The 21,517-nt window shown below is 42.6% G+C and overlaps 1 protein-coding gene across 1 annotated transcript in view; it reads left to right on the top strand.

Annotated features, from left to right (window-relative positions):
• Nucleotides 1-207: 207 nt before the first annotated feature.
• cdk6 (cyclin dependent kinase 6) overlaps nucleotides 208-21,517 on the top strand; it is a 36,504-nt gene continuing 15,194 nt past the window's right edge. Inside the window, exons 1-3 of the mRNA XM_085346977.1 lie at nucleotides 208-486; nucleotides 6,009-6,144; nucleotides 11,057-11,224. Of these exons, the coding sequence (XP_085203103.1) occupies nucleotides 263-486; nucleotides 6,009-6,144; nucleotides 11,057-11,224 (528 nt within the window). The 5' untranslated portion in view covers nucleotides 208-262. The remainder of the gene's footprint in view (nucleotides 487-6,008; nucleotides 6,145-11,056; nucleotides 11,225-21,517) is intronic.

Here is a 21,517-nt window from a genome sequence, read left to right as displayed (position 1 = left end):
TTTTTTTTTTTCATTTTGATAGTCGGAATAAAACATCATGACAGTCTTTTTATTGCCTACCTGGAGCACTCTTTGACCAAATCTGACAAAGATGGTGTCTTCCCCCATCTGTGTCTCCCTGTCATCTAGGCATTGCATGTGCCAACTTTTTTCTCTGAAAATGCCTTTGTAAGAGAGTCTGGCTCGTCATCCTCGCCCGGGATTCCCCGCAATATTTTCAACAAGAGAAGAAGAAGAAGGGGGGGGGGGGGATTCTGCAAAAATGGACAAAGAAAGTGTTGGTACTCAGTATGAGCCTGTGGCCGAGATTGGAGAAGGCGCCTACGGGAAAGTGTACAAGGCGAGAGATTTGAAGAACGGGGGACGCTTTGTTGCCCTAAAAAGAGTTCGTGTCCAGACGGAGGAAGAAGGCATGCCGCTCTCCACCATCCGCGAGGTGGCGGTGCTGAGGCAGCTTGAAGCCTTTGAGCACCCCAATGTTGTCAGGTAAGTGAGGGGTGAGCGGAGGTGGGGAACCAACCTGCTTTATGTTTAAGAGACAGGATGGAGGGGAGGGGTGGAGGGATCGTGGTGGTGGAGGTGAAAGAAATATGCATATGAGACTAAGTATACATTACTTCCTTTTTGATGGTCTCTTGTGGCAACTGTGATGGCTCATATGACCTTTGGTGGCAAAGCCTGCTTGCAGACTTGTCTGAAGCTGGTGGCCCTTTTAGTTTCCTGCAGGCAACACAAGCTCCACAACAACACACTGGAGGCTGTCACTATCAGCAGGTTTTAGGCGCACACCTGTGCATTCTCAACTTCCTGTTTAGTTCAAAAGCCCGCCCCGGTTTATCTTGATTGGTTGGCACCAGTCACATTTGTCACCTCATGCATATTTCATGTGTGCAAATCTTCATCTATAGATAAGATGCAGCAGCATCCTTCGGAAGCGGTGGTTTTCCACTACCCTAGCCTCTATTATCGCTGACTTGCAGAATGAAGCGAGACCTGCATGCTTATGTGTTTAGGGGTGCTTGGTCAAGATCCCTTTGATATTAGGAATGGTGAAGACATGTGAGGTTCCATCGGACATACAATGTAGCCGTTCAACATTCGGACCTCCTTTCACATTTTGGAATATTTATAAAAATACTGATATCTTCAAAAAGACAAAACAAAACTGAAATTACCTGCTTAGAAATCCATACTCTTAAGAACACTCAAAATATTTCTCATCCCAGGATTACTTGATACAAGACATTGCATTCAGTGAAACCTTTAAGTTTCCACGTGACATTACGTTGCCTACTAGGTGAGGATTGTTGTAACATTTCTCAGTCAATTGTTTTGCTTAACCAGCAGTTACCTTTTTTTTTTCTTTAACTGTTACAACAGAAGCTAAACAGAAACGCTTAATTTTCCTATTTAAGATGACTCTGTTAGGTATGTGAAACCCTGGCAATCTGAATCCACGTGTTTGAAACTGGCAAGCCTGCGCAGCCATGCCGTTGACTGCTTATGCACTCATGACGAAAGGGGAGTAGTCAACAACACCATAATCACATGTTAACACGTGTGCATGTAACGATTTTCATTGGACGAAGTCTTTAAAATGGTCTGTGCTATGTGGTATGTATTCATTCATTCATTTCATTCATTTATTTATTCATTTTCAGGCACAACAAATACCTATATTGAACATAAAATACACAAAACAAAAAACAAAACTTGCCTGAAAAAGGAGTGAATGTACTCAGTTTTTGTTTTTTTTAAATGGGTATACATGATTTTCCAACCAGCGAGATACATTTGATCTAGAGAGCCTACAGAAATGTGACAAACAAAATAAAAGCATGAAATAAATAAAAAGTTTAAGAGCAAATGTTTTGAATTTTACAGTTAACAATCAAATAAACATCCCGCCATGTTCTGGCATGCGTGGTAATGCTGATTATGATTCTGCATCAAGAAGATAAAAAGATCTAAGCGACTTTGAACAATTTCATTGTAGGGCTACTGATTGCAAATACATCAGAAAGACTCCTCAGTTGGCAAGCCTGCATTTAAATCTAGATGAACAGTAGTTAATATGGTTGGAAATTGTGGTCTACATTGCACATTTAATGAATTATGCATGCAATGTGATATGCCAGGAAAAAACGATGAGCCACTCTTCCTTAGGTGACTAAGCACAAACGGTCTATTACTGATTACTTAAACAGCAGAGTATAAATCCTTCGTTAAATCGATATATCCACAGCCACTGGTTTGTATTTGATAAGTGAGACATGGCTTCTTGGAGTGAAATTTGACCACAAATCAACCTTAAAGACCAACTTTCTCTCGGTGTGATTTCTGTAGCATGGCAGTGATCCCTTCCAGGATGACCCTTGTCTGCAGGGTTCCAGGGATCACCAAGGGTTTGGGCTTTTTGCCCAACTAAACACCTTTTGGAGATTTTTGCCTGGTCTTCATAATCATCATCACAACACCAGGTCTTTCAGAAGAATGGTGTCCATCCCCCCAGTACAGTTTCTAAGACTTGTAGGATCAATGTGAACGCACATTAAAGCTGTTCCCATGTTGATTTAGTGAGATCATGTGCTGGCGTTTCCATAACTGTCTCTGTAGTTAAACTCATGTGCCCATCAGTACTGTTCTATCCTATCCAAATGGCCTCCAGTATGACACTTGGCACGATCAATGCCAGTTGGCAATACTGCATATTTAAAAACAAAAGAAGCTATATTTTTCTAGTTTTCCTTCTGACTGTTTTGCACACAGATGCCATTTTCTTTTGGTTTTTGTAATGACTTTTCACTGAGAGAGCAGGACTCTGATACTGCGTCACATGCTGGCACAAGCCAAGGTCTGACCTTGTGCTTGTTTTAGTCTGAATATCGAGTGCTTTGGGATTGAAGGGGAAGCTCTAAATGGATGTTTTAGAGGCATGGCTTGTGCCCTTGTGACTCTAACAATAATTCCCCAACGTATCAATGAATAATGGAGGATAATGGTTGTGGCTTTCGCTTAATGGGTCCACAGTGGGGGTTTGTCCTTACTGGAAGACGGACATGTAAGCAAGTATTAAAACGATCTTTGGTCAGTTATATTTATGGATGGATACACTTTGCTTCACTAGACGCTTTCCATATTATGCAGCAACATTTGTTTGTTAAAGCACGTAAACCAGCAGCTCTTTAAAGCATCGGAGAAACTCCTCTACCCTTGAGTTTAGCCAACTAGCATAGCCAAGCAGCACAGGGCCAGGAAAAGTGCATTGTGGGCCTTCTGTGTGACTCCAGGCAACCCCTGGATGTTTGTAATGAGGCCCATTATTCATTCCATATGTTCAGTGTCTGCTAAAAGCCTCCATTGTAGGCCAACAATCGAGCTGTGAGGGGCGTTTAACCCCAGTGCTTCAGAAGGAGGGCGCCTTCTATTCTCTGACATCATGCACAGTACTAATACCTTGAATGAATCGCCTCTCACTCACTCCTCTGACTCCAGCATGACCAAACCCATTGATTACCAGGTTGTTGGCAAGGACAAATGATGCCTCTCTGAGGAGTAAACAAGTTTCCAGGGAGATTTAGTTATTTCTTTTCTGTGCTTTTACAACTGTAGGTAAGTTAAATGAGTGCCTGCATTAAAGTGTAAGATGTTTTCACACTGGATTAATACGGTACCTCATGAATATAACGAGTACAGCAACGATCATGAATGAAGCCAGTGAGCTTTTCTTATTTCATTATTTTTTTATCTCCAGTTTTTTGGCAGCTTAAGTCAAAACTTTTTCCTCCACAGGACTAAATTAGTTTTTGAGGAAAATGTTTACTTTTTAGTTTCCGTCTTCATAACTAATGCAAACTTCCAAACTTTGAGTTTAATTAGGGCTTGTAATAATTTTATACTTGTCCATTAGGACAACTCAAAGTTAAAATAAACTCTGAATATTAGGATAACTCAAAATATCTTTTAAACGAGCAACACTTAAAATGTAACTTTAACCTGTTAATTTAAACTTTTTTTTTTGCTAAAAAAACTATATCGTAGACTGAAGAAGAGAAAGAAAATAATGGTTTAGTTTTTGCTCTCTTGCATATATTAACCCCCTTAATGACAATGCAACATGTGCTCGGTGGAGATCCATCAAGGCGCTTTTCGTCTTCTATGTTGTCACGATGAAAGATGCTGCCTTTGCAGGCAGGCTCCACTAGACGTCCCATAGCGTGTCAGGAGTTGTCATAGTGCTGGTTGAGGAATGCTGCTTGTAGTCCCGTGCTCTTTGAAGAGGACACACTGGATAGATTTTTTTTTTTTTCCTTTCCAGCTTTTCATCAAAGCCTTCCTTGGCAGGTCTACTGACATAATTTGGATGCTTGGCCTTAGTTGGTCGCCTTGGGAAACCAAGGCGCTCGTGTTTAAGGCTCAATAGTCTTAAAGTTTTAAAAGGCTTGCAAAAAAGCAGTGGCCGTAGCTGGAGATGTTGTTATCGTCCCATAGGATAAATCGGGGGTCCAGATTTATGAGTTCATATCCCAGCTTTTATGATGGTTTTATTGGAGGATTTTTTTTCATAGGGGTGTTTTAAACCATCTCAAAAGACAAAAACAGGACGATCCTGTGTCTTAAGGCACAAAAATGACAAGGTATGAACCAACCTGTGGTTTTGAAGTATTGTTACACCCCTACTGATTTCAGCAAGATGATGACAAACCACATTCTACGCATATTACAACAGCGTGGCTCAGTGAAAGAGACCAGGTGCTAAACTGGCTTCCATGCAGCCCAGACCTGTCACCCACTTAAAACATCTGGCACATTATTGAGTGAAATAAATATGACAAAGAACACCTGGAAGTGTTGATCAGGCCAATTTCTGCATCGAGCGAGAATGGAAAAAACCTTTTAATTTCAAAAGTAAAACAACTGAGTGTTGTTAAAAGAAAAGGTCATGAAACACAGTGGAAAACATGAGCAGTCCCGTTCTTTAAAACTTGGCGATGGTGGTAGATACAGATTCATTTCTTGGTTTTAATATGAGGAACATTTTTATTCAAAGCTAGGTTGTTAATACATTTTAATTATTATCTTTTTATCTATTTAAGAAAACTGGTTGTGCTTTTGCATTAGCACTTGTCATAGCAGGAAACACACTGACATTTAGCTATCATAATGACCCTGATCAGTTACTGATAATAGGTGTTGGGAAGGTTACTTTTAAAATGTATTCCACTACAGATTACAGAATACATGCCCCAGAAAGCATTTTGTAACGTATTCCGTTACGTTACTCAATGAGAGTAACGTATTCTGAATACTTTGGATTACATAATATATTATCATGCTTTTTACAACTACATGAATGTACTATTGCTGTGTGATTTATTACCATTACTGAAGGATACTTGCCATACCAATACCAACTAGATTTTAAATCTTAATATAAAATGACTAACAGTAGGGTGGACATTAGGTAAAGCTGCACTTTTTGCAGCCATCTTGTATAGAAAACTGTTTCCCGCGTATATAAAACAGGTCTGCGGCTCCAAACCGTAGTAAAGTTAATACGTCGGGTCAGTGTCGGGCTCGTAGCCAAAAACTAGCTTTACTTTGTTGTCTGGGTCAACTTTGCTAGCGAGAGACAGAGAGAGGAGTTAATGTATTCCGTTACTCCCCAACACTGCTGATAATATCTTTAGTTACACTGTTGTCTGGTATCATAAACTTCTTATTTAAAATACTATATTACAATATTAATAATATATTGTTGTGTTCATACTCTAAAACAAATGCAGTACCCTACCTACTTCACTGATGGGGCATAAGAATCTGAAATCTTAAATTACAGTCTGTTATAGAAGGTGATTAATTATAGTCTATATAGTAATAAGAGCCTGTGGGCAATATTTGATGTTGTGTAGATGTACTCTTACCTTGTGTAGCAGCAGTGAGCTTAGCCTAGTGCACCCCCGTTCAATCAGTTGTATTGATCTGGTCCATCTGTTCTCCTATCCTAGGTTGTTTGATGTGTGCACAGTCTCTCGGACTGACCGAGAAACCAAACTCACTCTGGTCTTTGAGCATGTAGATCAGGACCTGACCACCTACCTGGAAAAGGCTCCTGACCCTGGAGTACCGCCTGAGACCATCAAGGTAACCGCTGTCGTTCTAATTTAGGTTTACAGTGGAATGTAAATGCAGTTTGTTTTGTTTTTTTCCATTTTAATGATCACTATAAATGTGTGTGTGCTTGCCTATTGCACAATATTCCAATAAAAAACCCCCCAAGGAGGCTTATTTTAAATATTATTTCTGTTTGAAGTGTATATAGGAAGCGCCTGGTTAATCTCCTGCGGCTGTAGCATTGGTTGAACACAGCCATGTTTCTATGGTTCTGAGTGGGTTTTCTTGGCCAGAGACCCAGAAGGCAGAGCAGTTCCCTCCAACATCAGAGTTACTGGGGCACTCTGAGGGGCAGCACATGTGGCAGATGGGCTCCAAATTAAAGGATCCCTGCCTTCTCTATTTTCACCCTTCTCTCCGACTTTACACAATATTACAGACACAGAGCCAGTTTTAAAAATCTTCCATGTGTGTCTTTGAAAACAGAGCCCTCTAAGTTGTGTGCTAAAAGTTGTTGAATAGGGAAATTTGTTAAATAAATCCACTGAGCATCCAGTTACACTTTGCCAAAAGGTCGGAAGTAGCTCCTTTCCTCTTTTTTTTTTTTTTTTTTTTTTTTTAAAGTGGAGTTCGTGTGGGAAACATTTAAAAAGAAAAAAAAAAGATCTTTATCGGGTTTCACCCCAAGGTCAGTTGATGTGTCATGAATAATATTGGAAAGGTATATCTCTTTTTTTTTTTTAGACAGAGGAGCCTCGAGAGTTTGAAGTGTCAAATTTGAAACGTAGAGGTTCGGGTGCTACGGCAACCGCTGATCATCACCCCGGGCCTGGGTTCGCTTGTGAAAGCTTTGTGTCGAGCCGCGCCGTCAGTGGGATGCAGTGCAAGCGTAGACGAGTCGGGTAGATCACACCTGAGGCTTTCTCATGACTTTTGCCGAAGTTGATACAGACTGTGGTTTCTGTGATGTGTGCGCCGATCACGTCTGCAGCAGATATTATAATACTGCAGCGTTTTTCTGGAAACTCGACGCTTCAGAAATTTTCACAATCATTATGTATAGCTACTTTCAGTTTTTGAGTCCGTTTCAGCAGAAGGTTAATCCTTATTAGCTAGTCAGTTGTTTTGAGTCCCATGAAGCTGTATTAACTAATTATATTTTATTTTTTTTAATAAACTGAAAATAAGGACATAGCCCAAGGGGATTTAATGGAAGTAAAGGGTGGGAAGAAAGGTCCTTTTCTCGGTTAGAATTTAGCTAATTTAATTTAAAAACAACTCCTTAATAATTGTAGTGCCAGTGGATGGAGTAAAAATGTGCAGTTTTATCAAAAGATTGTTGCTTATTTGTCTTGTTAAATGGCCGAACCAATGGTTGCAGATCTCTGACCACTTGTCGCATAGGACTCAACGAATTAATCAACGAAAGGACTGATCATAAACCCCGAATGACTCAGATTCTTTCTGTGGCAGTGTAGAGGCTACTGCACTGAATACGACTGTAGTGAACAAGCGCTCCCCTCTTTTAGTCTCAGACCACGTGTGAAGATGTGTCAACGGTCTGTTCACATTTGAAGCCGTGTTGAAACATCTGGACACTGGTACATACCTCCACTAAGAAGCCTGTGTTGTTGTGCTCAGTATTCAAGAAAAGATGAGGAAGTGGTTTGTACTGGAAAGGAAAGAAGACAGAGAAGTTACATTTCGGCCAGCTTTCTTAACTCTGCAAACCTGGCCTGACAATACTTGAAGTAGGCTTACTTGTGGGATTGCCAGTTTTATAAGATGTCAACCCGTCCAACCATCTACGCTATCCATGCTTGGACATATCTGACGTTGGAAAAGTTTGAGGAGGCGTTTTGGGGCTCTGAACAATGTGGCCACCCCTTAAGCCCCCTCCCAGGCTCTGCTTTCTCCTAACAGCTGAGGCCTCAAGGAACAAAAGGACAGCGACAATGCTACAGAGGCAGCCAGGCACCATCCCGTGTTATTGCTGGGACAGTGGACACTCCACAGTAACTCGAAGGGGATCCCCTCCCCCCAAAACAACTCCAGATTTTGAATCCCAGTCCAGACGTGTGTCACCGGTGCCCATCTGATTAAATGGCAGTTACCCTTGAGTGTGAACGTGTCCACCTTTAACCGTGAAAAAACATTTACCTTCAACCAGTGGCCCTAAACTCCGAAAGGAGAGGCATAGTTTTTCTCAAAGTCGGTCTTACCGCAGCACGAAGCACCCCACCCTGACCTAGCCTGTCCACTTCAGCCCTCCGCCCAACACCACCCACTCAGGCTCGAGACCCACCACATGGTCATTGATGCAAGGGGCCCTCCTCCAGGAATCAAATGAGCTGGAAGGACATCAAGCAGCCAGGTTGCCCCAACCTCAGCGCTCGTCAGCCGGGCCACCGCTTGGGGCTCGCCCACCCTCCTCCGCCACCATCATCCAAGCTTCCACAACTCTATTCTGTGGGTCCACGAAGAAGGGGGAGAAGAGAGGTTAATGAAGCATGGGGAGGGAATTACACTAACGCTAACCGGCAGATGTCCCATATTGTGCCTGGCTACAATAAACAATATGGCTGCCTCTGCTACATTTGCATTAGAAAAGGAGGCGCACTCAGAAAGCCATGTTTTTGACTGCTTTTTGCATGGGCTGACTACTTTTTTTCCCTCCCTCCCTGGACCTCTTTTTCTTTTCTTTTTTCTTTTTTTCAGGGTCAGATCTGTTGCTTTTTTTTGTGTGATTTATTTATTTATTTTTATTTTTATTTATTTATTTCCTCCTGGCCAAGTTGTTTGTGGAGCTTTTTAGTTTGAAGCGTTGCCAGCTGAAGACAGTTGTGTGAGCCACTTTTATCTCTCTGCAGCTGGAATCAGCTTTGAGGGAGGTGGATCGCTTTGTGCCACAAGTGGCCTTTATATTTTTAAGAAGTTATAAACGATATTTTTGTATGCATAAACTTAATGTTTGCCTGCTGTCAGTGGTTATATTGACCATGTAGAACGTAGCTGAAATATTTTGCATTACTCAGCTGTGACTCTACCTGATAGTGCAGAGAAGATGACACTCAGGCCGCGGAGGCCAAGACTGTTTATGTGTTTGTCCAAAGGTCACACTTGTGAGATAATTAGTATTTACTAGGAAATGCTGTTGAAAGGAAGCATGGTGAAATGGCTATTTAAAGCACAGAGGAACTGATGGGTGGGGGGGCCGTGCTATTGTGTCAGCCCCCCCCCCCCCCCCACCCTGTATATACACACACAGACACAAAATAACCAACTGCCTGCCTCTGTCCTATGGTCCTGTCTGTCTGCTGCCCTCCTCGGGAGGTCATGGCTCAATGGAGATGTAGAAAGGAAGGTCTGTTTATACATCCTGCCTGTCCTTGGTCAGAGGGCACCCACACACTGATGCACCCTCACACAGACCGAGGTGCACACACACACACACATACACAGGGATTTGGAAATGGATGCGCTCATACTTGCACCAAGCCAGGGGGAACATTGTTAGTTTGTGTATACAAACACACACACTCACATCACTCCCCATCTGCACAGTATTGTGAGCAGGGTGCCCTGTCTCCTCCTCTGTGGCCCGCACAGCAGCCAGCCCCACACTGCTCGCTAATGTTTTCTGCTTCAGTGTGCAGACCCCTTTGACTCACTCACCAGCTGGTCGGCCACTGAATAGAGCTGCGGGCTCAGGTCCATGTCACTTGTGAGGTCTTGGCGGAGTGCTTTTTGGGTTGTTTTTTTTTGGGGGGGGGTGTCTTGTGAGTAGGAGGGAGTATGGGTGCTGTAGAAAGGGGTGTTCAAACATGGATCGCAAACCTTGGCTATTTCTAGAGGGTACCCGATCGGAGATCCAAGAGCACAACCGTGGGGATCGTTCTGTCTTTTCGCTAAACAGACTTGAACTTGCAGCTCCCTTTATACGAAGTCTGCTTAATGCCCGCTTGAGCACGGACCAGGTAATTGTCCAGAACAAATGGGTCTACTCAGGTGTTGCCCCCATCTCACCTAAACCAAATGAAGTATTTTCAGCAGAGAAGGTGCCTGAAGCTCTTCTGCTGTGTGCTACATGTAAGCGAGGCTAAAAAAAGAAACACGCACACACACTTTTAAGTTGGTCTTAGGATTCAACCTGAAATACCACTCCCTCGACTTTTATTTACTTAAACAGCCTTTGCCAAAACTACCTGATCACAATTCCTTGGAATGACTTGTTTTTTTGTTTACAGGTGTGGCACCTGTTTGAGAGTATTCCTATTTGAAAAGAACAAGTCTTAGCTTGCTTTGTTCATTCCTGCTCATGCCAGTTTACCTTCCCCTTTGTGTCGTGGGCGATGCGGTGCCTATGGCTATTTTCTGAGGTCAGCTTTGGGGCATTGAAAGAAAAAAAAGAGGGGAAAAAAAACGAGCGAGTGCCAATTAAATCTAGCAGGACAGCTGCTGAGTAACAGATCTGTGCTTGTACAAAGCAGGGGCCTCTTTCTGCCTCTATCGTGTGTGTGTGTGTGTGTGTCAGTTATCAAACATCTGCCACAGTCGACGAGAAAAGACGCAGGCCTCCTCTAGTTAACTCCCTCCGTACCACAATGCTTTTCACTGCAGGCTGTTGTCACTCTGGCCTTTCGTTGCTCAGGGCAAAGGAGAAATGGATTCAAATCTTTGTAGCTGTGCAAGGTTTTGCAGCCTAGACTTTGTGTAGACAGTTAGCACGAACTGTTTCGGAAGTGACGATCCAACAGGTCAGACGTAATCATATTGCAAATGTAATCAACATCCACGACCATCCGCTCAGCCCTTTTTGCTCCGTATGCGTTCAATAGTGCCGTTGCTGTACTAGTCTCATAATTAAACCATCCATTTTTAAACTTCATATTAAGTTTATGTCCTTGCTGCCCCTCTGTTTCCCTCTTTGGCTCTTTTACAGGATATGATGTACCAGCTGCTCCAGGGGTTAGACTTCCTGCACTCGCACCGCGTGGTTCACCGTGACCTAAAACCCCAAAACATCCTGGTCACCAGCGGAGGACAGATCAAACTGGCCGACTTTGGTCTAGCTCGCATCTACAGCTTCCAGATGGCGCTCACGTCAGTGGTGAGTTATGGTCGTCATATTTTTAAACGCTGTTGGTCTCATCCAGTGGAGGCCTTCAAAACAAATACTCGGGTTCCCGACTGAATGAGCGCGTCAAGACTTCTCACCATGAAATATGGTGATTTTTGTTTTTTAAATTTATTTTCTTCTTCTTTTGAGTTGCAATCACACTACTACTGAAGAAAAATAGCTGGATTTATTGGCAATTAATAATTATAGACCTACTTCTGATCTTATCTTTCAAAGCAAAATATTTCATAGTTAAATTTTTTTTTTTTTTTAACTAAACAACTGAAGCACCTGAACTGAATCAGGTTTCAGAACCAATAGAAGCACAGAAACTGCCTTTATTAAAGTCATCAGTGACCTGAAGATCAACATTGATCCACAGACTGTTTCTTTGTTGTGCTTGATGCCATTGTTGACTTTGTGGCTCTTGATTGTAATGATTTAATTAAACAGCTTTGCGATTTAATTGGTTTTAACGTGTCGGGCTCTCAGCTGGTTGCCATCATACCTAATGGATACAAGTTTTCATGTTTCAATTAGCAGTTTTAGATCTGCACAATGAAAATTCCATTGGGAGTTCCTCAAGGGTCCTTCTTTGGTCCATCGCTCTTTAACCTTCACATGCTCCTGCTTGGTACAGCGTTCCCTCGTTTTTCGCGGGAGTTACGTTCTGAAAATAGTATTATATTATAGAATTATATTATAGAATGAAACCAAAGATCAAACCCTGTTTTCAGGTCCAGAACATGGGAATAGAGCAGCTGCCAGAGAATCCAACATTAATGAATCAATGGTACAGAAGTAGAGGAAGCAAGAAGAATGAGTTGAGTAAAGTTATCTGATTGTGTCCAGAAGTCCAACTTTTTGTGCGATGGTTAGCATCTTCCTCTGCCTTTCGGTGCCTTTGACAGTGCAAAATGCTTCGTCGACAGTGTTGTGTTTGTTGGGGAGAAGACTTACAGTACAGCACTTCTGAGTAACACTGTTAGCGATCGAAGATCTATGTAAATTTGACAAGGTGAACGTATTCTGTACTGGACAGGAGACTTCGCACGAGATTGACAGTGTAAAAAAACTCAAAGCATTCAAAATTGCACAAAAAAAAAAAAAATCGCCGAAACACAGAAAGGTGAACTGTTATACTGCTATAGCGATCACAAATGAATAAGATCCGTTGATGACATTATTTGCTGGAAGTCAGAAACGTTTCTGAATTGAACAGAAACGAGATGGAAATATTTGTTGTTCTAAAAATAGGAGAGAAAATCTGTTCATATTTATCACCACTTTTTCTCAAACACAGTCAGCAGGTTAAAACATTGGCATTATTTTGGACAGTCATCTCAGTCATGTTGATAAAGTCACGAGGACTGTTTACATCCACCTAAATTGATAAAAACAAAATTGAAAATCCTTCTCTCAAACTGACTTTGAGTAATTGATCCATGCATTCATATCTAGCAGGTTAGACTGTTGTAAGTCTTTATTTATTTAATACTGACTATTAGAATCATCAGTAGAATGACTTAAGCTCACTGCACCAGCTACAGTCCTTACATGTACATGCAAACTTGAACATATTATTCCAGTACTGAAGGCATTTCATTGGTTCCCAGTTTAACAGAGAATTACCTTTAAAATCCTTTGACTGGTTTAGTGCCTATAACCCAGTCAGACCTCTTAGGTCATTAGGTGCAGGTCTTTTAACTGTTTCCAGAATTAGATCCTAAGTTTCATGAGGTTCTGTCAGTTACTGTGATGCTGTTTGGAAACAACCTGCCTGCTGACCTGAAGTCAGTTACAGCTGTAACTACATTCAAAAACTGACTCGAAACCTTTTTCTTTTCTTTTCTACAGGGTTTCACTTAGTGTGTGTGTTGTCTTTTATTTATTTGTACCAACCATCCTCGAACATGCACTTTGTAGTAGGATCTTCATAAAATGTGTGTGTGGATACTTCAAACTCATGCCGACGTTGTCTTCAAGGCTTTTTGGTGGATCCCACTCCTGACCCCAAAGCCCAACACAAGACACACTGCCTTGAACTTCCCTCCCATCCCCTGAGAGTTGGATGAAAAGCGTCTAATGTGTTGTAGCGGGCACTTACAGGGCATCAACGGGTAGCTCGGCAGAACAGCGCCAAATGATAGGATTTCTCTGTGTAAATTGAGAGCCAAGGGGCCCCGTGGCCTGCCTCAGGAATCCCTCAGTGGCTGTCGCAGACAGGGATGGAACAGGCAAGGAGAGACAGACACCCCTCCCGTCCCGCTGTCGGGACTTTGATGCCTAACTGCTGAGCTCTGGGCTCTGATGACCAGATAATATATATAGAGAGGGACTGAAAAGAGTCTTTGGAAGAGTTTAAAATGAGGAGAGATGAGACTTTCAAGATCAAGGTAGGCAGCAACAGTAGCTCAGTACTTTGGGTTTCTTTTTCCTTTTTAAAAAAAACTTTTATTCAAAGCTTTTCTGATCTGCCCGCCTTTTAGGAAATTTCATCATTAATGTGTCTGGACTTTTTGAGTCCATTGGGATAGTGTCATTACCTTATGTTAAGGCTTGTTGAAGGCTCATGTGAGTGGGGCAAAAACCTAATTTATTTTTTCTTTTGGCAGAAATATGTCAGAAGGAAAAAGTGCATGCACCTGGATAGGCTGGTGTTGTACTTTTCTGCATTCACCATAATCCACCTGGGTGCAGGTGACATAAATGTCGAGAAAGCTGAGCTGATAGAGGACAAGCTTTGATTCTGCTCGTCTGTGGCATTGTCATTGGTGCTCTTCTCTGTGTAACAGCCAAAGCCGACATGCTTACATCTACTGCACAGTAACAACTTCTGGTGCTCTGTAGGCAATTTTATGGAGAAATACCATTTCTGGTGGTTTTAAAGGCAGTTTAATGAAACAAATCTCCAGATTCAAGAAAAACCCCAAACCCATTAAAAATGTCAAGTAAGCTGACCATCCCAGCATGCATGCCCCAGTGACCTTTGTGTACGTTGTCTTCTTAAAGTCCAGATGTGATATTTTCAGTCATCAGTTTCACACTCTGTTGGCAATAATGTCAGGCATGTACATGAGCTTGGACTTGCTCCTAATAGAAGAGTATAAAATGTGCTCTGGTCAGCTACGTGTTGGTGGCGACTTTAATAAATAAGAATGGAGGGCGTGTCTGTTGGTAGATCCACTGTGGATGGCATTGTTGTTCAATTTTAAGTTAATAATTAAATTAAATGCTAAGATTACTCAACAAATACCCTGGGAGGCATTCACATAAGTGGGCAGATTGGCAGGTAAAGTCTTTGTCTTGGAAACACTGATGTGAACTTGCACTTTCATTATTAAGGCAGCAGTTATTGGAAAGTACAGATGAGTTACGGTTCCAAAGGTTACACCTGATAGCTGCTTTTAACTGGGTTAGTCTTTAAGAGGAAAGAAATTCAGTTTGAGTAATGATCGTAGGCCACACCATAAACATATAATTTCTCAGTATTATCATACAGGGTACGTTTTTTAGATTAAGATAAGTATTTCCTCAGTTATCTATCATCCTGACTGATGATTATTCATAGTAGATGAAGACATGATTAACCATAGAATTTGCATAGTGTTACACAATATTTAGTGTGTATGTGGTTGTACTGAGGATTTGTCTCAAGTAGGTGTGATAGTTTCTTTTCTTTTTTTATGACTAGACGGGGGCATTTTTGTCGAGGAAAGAATACTTGCTAGGGGATTCACCTTCACATATGAGCAGCAGTTATGAAGTCCCCGAAACTACTCGCGCACACACACACAGAGCAGCACATAACATGTTAATCTGTTTGCAGTCACACTCGAGCACTCATTTCCTTCCTCGGTTAGATTGGGCCACAAAACGAGATGGGGTGTGTGTGTGTGTGTCTCAGCACATGCACGCGCTGGTGTGGAGCTGCGAGGACGGGGTCTTCGGTTCCAGATGAATGTTCCTGCATCTGGAATCCCCCTATCAGCCCAACACACACACAAACAAACGCGCACACATACACAATCTCCATTCATCCATTCATTGTTTCCTCTTGCTAATAATAAAGCGCGCAATCTACACTGTATGCAACACACACACAGTGTTTAAGAGGATCTTCCCCTTTGCCCAACAGACCAACAGTTACATATTTAGTCACCTAATGCCACCGTTACTGGTAGACAGATGGGCTTTAGAGAACTGCTGTTGCTTAAGCGAATGAGGTTCTCTCTCACTTTCAAAGTGATTCATTTAGCACTTCTAGAATGACAAGATGACTGAAATGAACATTTGCATGAAGTTGTCAAAGAGTCCCTCACTCACTTTTATGGGTTTTTTTTTCTTTCCCCAGTGTTGCTAACTGAAAGTAGCACTGCTGTACTTTCTGCTGATGATTTACCAGCATTGCCTGAACTTCTCTTTTTGTGATGAATTTGCTGCCTCACATAGCAACATGGTGGCTTGCTAATACACGTGCATTAAAAATGGGTCATGGAGTCCGGGTGCATGCATGAATGAATATGAGTGATTGCCCCCCAACCCAACCAAATCGGCTTCTCGTAGAAAGGAGGTGGAGAGTAAAAAGAGGGAGAGGGGAGGGAGACCACCCAAAGGGTTTGTGTGGGGGTCCAGATTAGGGTGCCCCCCGGCAGTCCCTGAGGGACCATTGCTTTGTTGATGGGTTTTTTTTATGACCCTAGTTTGGCTACAGCCTCATTGTACTGCCTTGAGTGACAGGCAGGTGGGAAAAGCTGATGGGTTAATCTGACATAACAGGAAAGAGTGCAGAGGGCTCTTTAAGATCCTCCTTCTGCCAAAGCACTTGAAGCAAAATCTTTTTGGAAATGGGAAGAAGTGTCACATCATTTTAATACAAAACAAACCAACTCACAGAGTAGCACAACTTTTTCTTGCATCTTAAATGCATAAAGTGACAGAAAACATGTAATGAGATTATTAATGGACTTAGTAAACGCTGGGTTTGTTAGCAGGATGACAACACTGGTAGGGTTCTCCAAAAGTTGATTCTGTTCATCTGGATGTAGCGTTTTCCGTGGGAGAAACGTTTCGTCAGTCATCCAAGTGACTTCTTCAGTCTCAGCTGACTGCAGGTTTCCCCAGTCTTATAAAAGCTGCAGGAAAATGCTACATCCAGATGAACAGAATCAACTTTTGGAGATTTACTTACCTGGATGATTGAGAATGCATCAAGACGTTTAAATCACTGGTAGGGTCTTTATCTCAGAATATGAAATGCTTTGGGATGACTGTTGTTTAATTTGTAAAACTAAAAGACTTTGCACATAGTCTTTGCAGAGATGCAGTAATTTGTGACTTCTCAGTGTCGGCCCTTCTTCGGGCCAGTGGGTTTAGAGAAAAAGAGAAACCACGTTAAACAGGGAGTGGCTGTAAATGTAAAAACTGTGACATTCTTAAAATTCATTCCACTCAGAGTTCAGTTGAGCTGTCAAAAGTAGAAATTTATACTATATTCTACTTTATAGATGTTACAAACATGCAATACACTCTCAGAGAATCTGTCATAAATGTGCACAACGTTCATTTCATTCAACATCTAAAATGAATACTCGAGTTCTTAAAGGCCTGACCGGCTTCCAGTGTGACAGCGTCCTAAACCCTGCAGGTGACGCGTGTCAGTGAACCTTCTAGGAATCATTTGCATCACCAGTACAGTGAGTGAACAGAAAACATAAAGAAGAATCTATAATAAATTCACCAAAAAGCACTAAAAGAGTGCCAACACATGGCATAACACATTTACTTTTAATACACAAACATTTTGTAGGAGTAGGTAGTAGATGATTGATAAGATAAGATAACCTTTATTAGTCCCACACTTGGGAAATTTGTTTTGTCACAGCAGGAAGTGGACAGTGCAAAAGTTATGAGGCAAAAATTAGAATACAATAAGAATAAATACAGTACACAGCTGTACAGAATAGAATAAAATAAAATACTATATACAGTAGAATAAAATAAAATAAATATACAATAAGATAAAAATAGAATACAAATACTATATACAACTGAGTAAAAATACAACGATGACAGAAAGGATTATTGCACTTAGTATTATTGCATATGTATGGATGTGTGTGCTTGATCAGTTAAAGTCTTTATTATGGAGTCTGACAGCAGTGGGGAGGAAAGACCTGCGAAATCTCTCCGTCCCACACCGTGGGTGCCGCAGTCTCCCACTGAAGGAGCTGCTCAGTGCTGTCACAGTCTGCTGCATGGGGTGGGAGACGTTGTCCAACAGGGATGACCGCTTAGCCGCCGTTCTCCTGTCACTCACCACCTCCACTGGGTCCAGAGGGCATCCTAGAACAGAGCTGGCCCTTCGGATCACCCTGTTCAGTCTCTTCCTGTCCCCAGCAGAGATGCTGCCGCCCCAGCAGACCACGCCATAAAAGATAGCAGAAGCCACAACAGAGTCATAGAATTTCTTCAGGAGTGGGCCCTCCACTCCAAACGACCTGAGTCTCCGCAGCAGGTACAGCCTGCTCTGCCCTTTCCTGTAGAGGGCGTCTGAGTTATGAGTCCAGTCCAGTCTATTGTTCCGATGAACACCAAGGTACCTGTAGCTGTCCACAGCCTCAATGTCCATACCTTGGATGTTCAGTGGTTGCAGTGGAGAATGCTTGTGCCTGCGGAAGTCTACCACCAGTTCCTTGGTTTTACTGGCGTTGATCTGGAGGTAGTTCAGCTGGCACCAGTCCACAAAGTCTTGGGTCAGACCTCTGTACTCCTTGTCGTCCCCATCAGTGATGAGGCCGACTATTGCAGAGTCATCAGAGAACTTCTGCAGGAAGCACTGGGTGGAATTGTGGGAGAAGTCTGCAGTGTAGATGGTGAAGAGGAACGGAGCCAGAACCGTTCCCTGTGGGGCCCCCATACTGCAGACGACCCTGTCCGACACACAGCCCTGAGTCCTCACATACTGTGGTCGGTCGGTGAGGTAGTCCAGGATCCAGGTAGTGAGGTGATGGTCCACTCCAGAGTTCACCAGCTTGTCCTTTAGAACCGAGGGAAGAATGGTGTTGAAGGCACTGGAGAAATCAAAGAACATGATTCTCACAGTGCTTCCAGCGGTCTCCAGGTGAGCGAGGGAACGATGTAGGAGGTGAATGACGGCATCATCCGCTCCAATGCCAGGCTGGTAGGCAAACTGAAGTGGGTCCAGTGATGAGCTTATTAGGCGCCGAAGCTGAGCCAGGACCAACCGCTCCAGGGTCTTCATCAGGTGGGATGTCAGAGCCACCGGCCTGTAGCTGTTGAGGTCCTTGGGGCGTGAAGTCTTTGGCACTGGTACAACACAGGAGGTTTTCCAGAGCTGTGGGACTCTTCCCAACCTCAGGCTCAGGTTGAAGAGGTGCTCCATCACCCCACACAGTTGGTCCGCGCAGGACCTGACGACCCTCGAGCTGATGCCATCTGGACCCGCTGCCTTCTTGCCATTAATCCTCCTCAGTTCCCTCCTAACCTGGGTGGTTGAGAGAGACAGGCTGGAGCCTTGTGTTGAGTGTGTATTGGATGCTGTTGTTGGGGGTGGGGGGGAGTGAGCAGGGTGAATAGAGGAGGCGTGAAGTGTCTGAGGTGGAACAGCAGCAGTGGGGGTGGGTGAGTCTGCAGCCGATGTTGCAGACTGTCTCATGGCTGAGTCAAATCTGTTGAAGAAATGATTCAGTTCATTTGCCCATCTCACATCCCTCCCAGGCAGAGAGTTCTGCTGTTTGTGGCCCGAGATGGTTCTGAGGCCTCTCCAGACTTCACCAACGTTGTTTTGTTGAAGCTGGTTCTCCATCTTCTGCCTGTAGCTCTCCTTCCCATTCCTTATCAGTCCCCTCAGCTCTCTCTGCACCCTTTTCAACTCCTCTTTGTCTCTTTGGTATTTATTTGTAACTGGGCATGAATAACTTGATTTTATGATCTTATATTATGCTGCAGTACGTTTAACTAGCTCTTTCTGTTGTCATAACTTTACAGATATAGCAGATTTTAAGGTCAACTTGAAAGAAAGGGACGTGAAATGTAAAAATGAGGTGAAACGTCAAATGTGACACCCCGCATACCGGTATCACGTCCTTCATGTTGCAGAGCCCATGAGAAACCGTTTTAAATATCACATGTGACATGTATTAATTGTTGTGACATATTTTAGATCTTTGCACAGTACTTTCTACAGTTTGACAATACACATCACATCTAAGTCTTTTCGCCAATTTTTGTAACAAATCATGAAGTTGGCGTGGAAGACCTTCGCTGGATGTAGGCCACATTTTAATGGATTGTTAGCATGACCCCACTCGACACCCGCTACAAAGTTTTATCAGGATTCATTCAAAACCTTTCGACCTATTATGTTAACAGACGGGAAATCATGCAAATGCTAAACATAACCTCCTTGGCGAAGGTTATAACTTCAAGTAGGTAAATATAAATAAATCTCGAGAGGCAGTTGCAACGAAAAGCACATGCAACAGATTCACATAAAATATCATGAAATACAAACTATGTATTTCATGAGTCACAGCAGTGCAAAGTGTTTCTCTGAACAAATACAGCTTAAAGAGGCTTTCTCTGCACACAAGAGTCTGCACATCAGACAGTTTCCACATGTCAGCACCAACACTAGGCCATAAACATCGGAGCACACAAACAAGAGCACGCATGCCTTTAGTTGACAGACACAGTTTGTAACGTGTAGATTATTTGGTAGAGAGCACCATAACTGCTGGATGTTAGTAAGACTCTGATCTATTTTAATAAAGGCAGAGATCTTTTTTTCCTGTCATTTCAAGAGTTTTATTATGGAGAATTTTCCATTTCAGTCTCACAGGATATGAACTCTAACCATTAAAATAACTACCAAAAAAGGCAACAGGTAGCCTAGTAACAATGAAAACACACTTTATGGTGTCTTGTAATAGCTGTGGGTGGATGAATTTTGAATGTTTAGGAAATAACTAATGCACGGTGGATTTTTGGGGCTGGTTATTGTTGATTATGCATCTGAGTGAATCTCTTTTTCCCTTCAAACACACCACAGCATCTGCTCTGCCCACTTAGGATCAACAGGATGTTGGTATAACTTCATCTCCTACACTAAACTCTTACACTTTTCGTTAACACTCCCACTAAAGTTCTGGGAAATGAAGCCATTCTAGCAGAAAAGTCCTTTAAATCTGCCTCCATCATCTGAGCATTAATCGATCCTCTCCTGCTTATCCAGCTCAGGGCTCTGTAACAAATCAGCAACTCTGCATAACTGGAATGATGGAAATGGATGCACGTTGAGGAACTCATCTCTCTCTCTTCACTCCTGTGCATTAATGAATGTTTTATTTAATTAATGAAAAGGTCAGCTAATCCCTATTGACCATATACGTAATGCATGAAACATATCAGTTCATGTTAAACCTTGAGCTTGAGGAGAAATCCAGCTCAGTGTTTTTAAGAAAATTCCTAACGGTAAGATAAGGGAATCCCCTCAGCTTCATGTGACTCATGCAGGTCAAGTTAGGTGAAGCTTCCAATAAATAACTTCCTGTAACCTGACCATAGGGGTCTTTCCATTGTTGCCATCCACACATTGATAATCATCGTCATACAAGGCTCGACAGGATGATCCCATGATGCCCATTGCGTTCCGCTCTTATGTCTGTCACGCGCATGTCGTTGCCACTCAAATTGAATTTGGAAAACTGAAGGGGAATGCCAGCAGACTTTGATGTGAGCGGTGTCTGTTGAACTCTTGTGTTTTTCTAGCTTTAACTGAAAAGACATGGAGCGCGCAGCCATCATTGGGAATGACAAGATAAGCTTATTAGTGGTGAAAATGTTTTTTGTCTTGCCTCTGATCTTATCTTACATCAGTGTGTTGAGAGACATGGGAGCCGAAGGGAATTTTATGTCCTGGCTAAACTGAGGCTTACTTGTTTTGAATACAAACACTGTTTTTTTGTTTTTTTTTACTCATTGCTGCTTTTCTGATTTGCATAATTTTGAATAGACTCGTCTCAAACAATCTGCACGTCGACAGCCACCACTTCCCGTAAAATGTTGGTTGGTGACATGCAGGGGACTGTAACTGTTACCTGATCAAAGGTGTTTTCCCACTTCTTCCCCCCGGTTCCCTCTCGCAGCCCTCCCACTACCCGTACCAGAATTAGACACCCGTATCTCAGACGACATTAAACAAATTGAAACCAGATTTCCTGCCCATGCTCAAACGGCAGACGTGCTTTTAACTCTACAAGA

This window comes from Diplotaxodon limnothrissa, linkage group LG22 (assembly GCF_057381915.1).
Source record: "Diplotaxodon limnothrissa isolate DT_005_m linkage group LG22, D_limnothrissa_male_GT1.1, whole genome shotgun sequence".
Lineage (NCBI taxonomy): Eukaryota > Metazoa > Chordata > Actinopteri > Cichliformes > Cichlidae > Diplotaxodon > Diplotaxodon limnothrissa.
The sequence above is the reverse complement of the archived record's forward strand: the minus strand, read 5'-3'. Positions and strand labels throughout refer to the sequence as shown.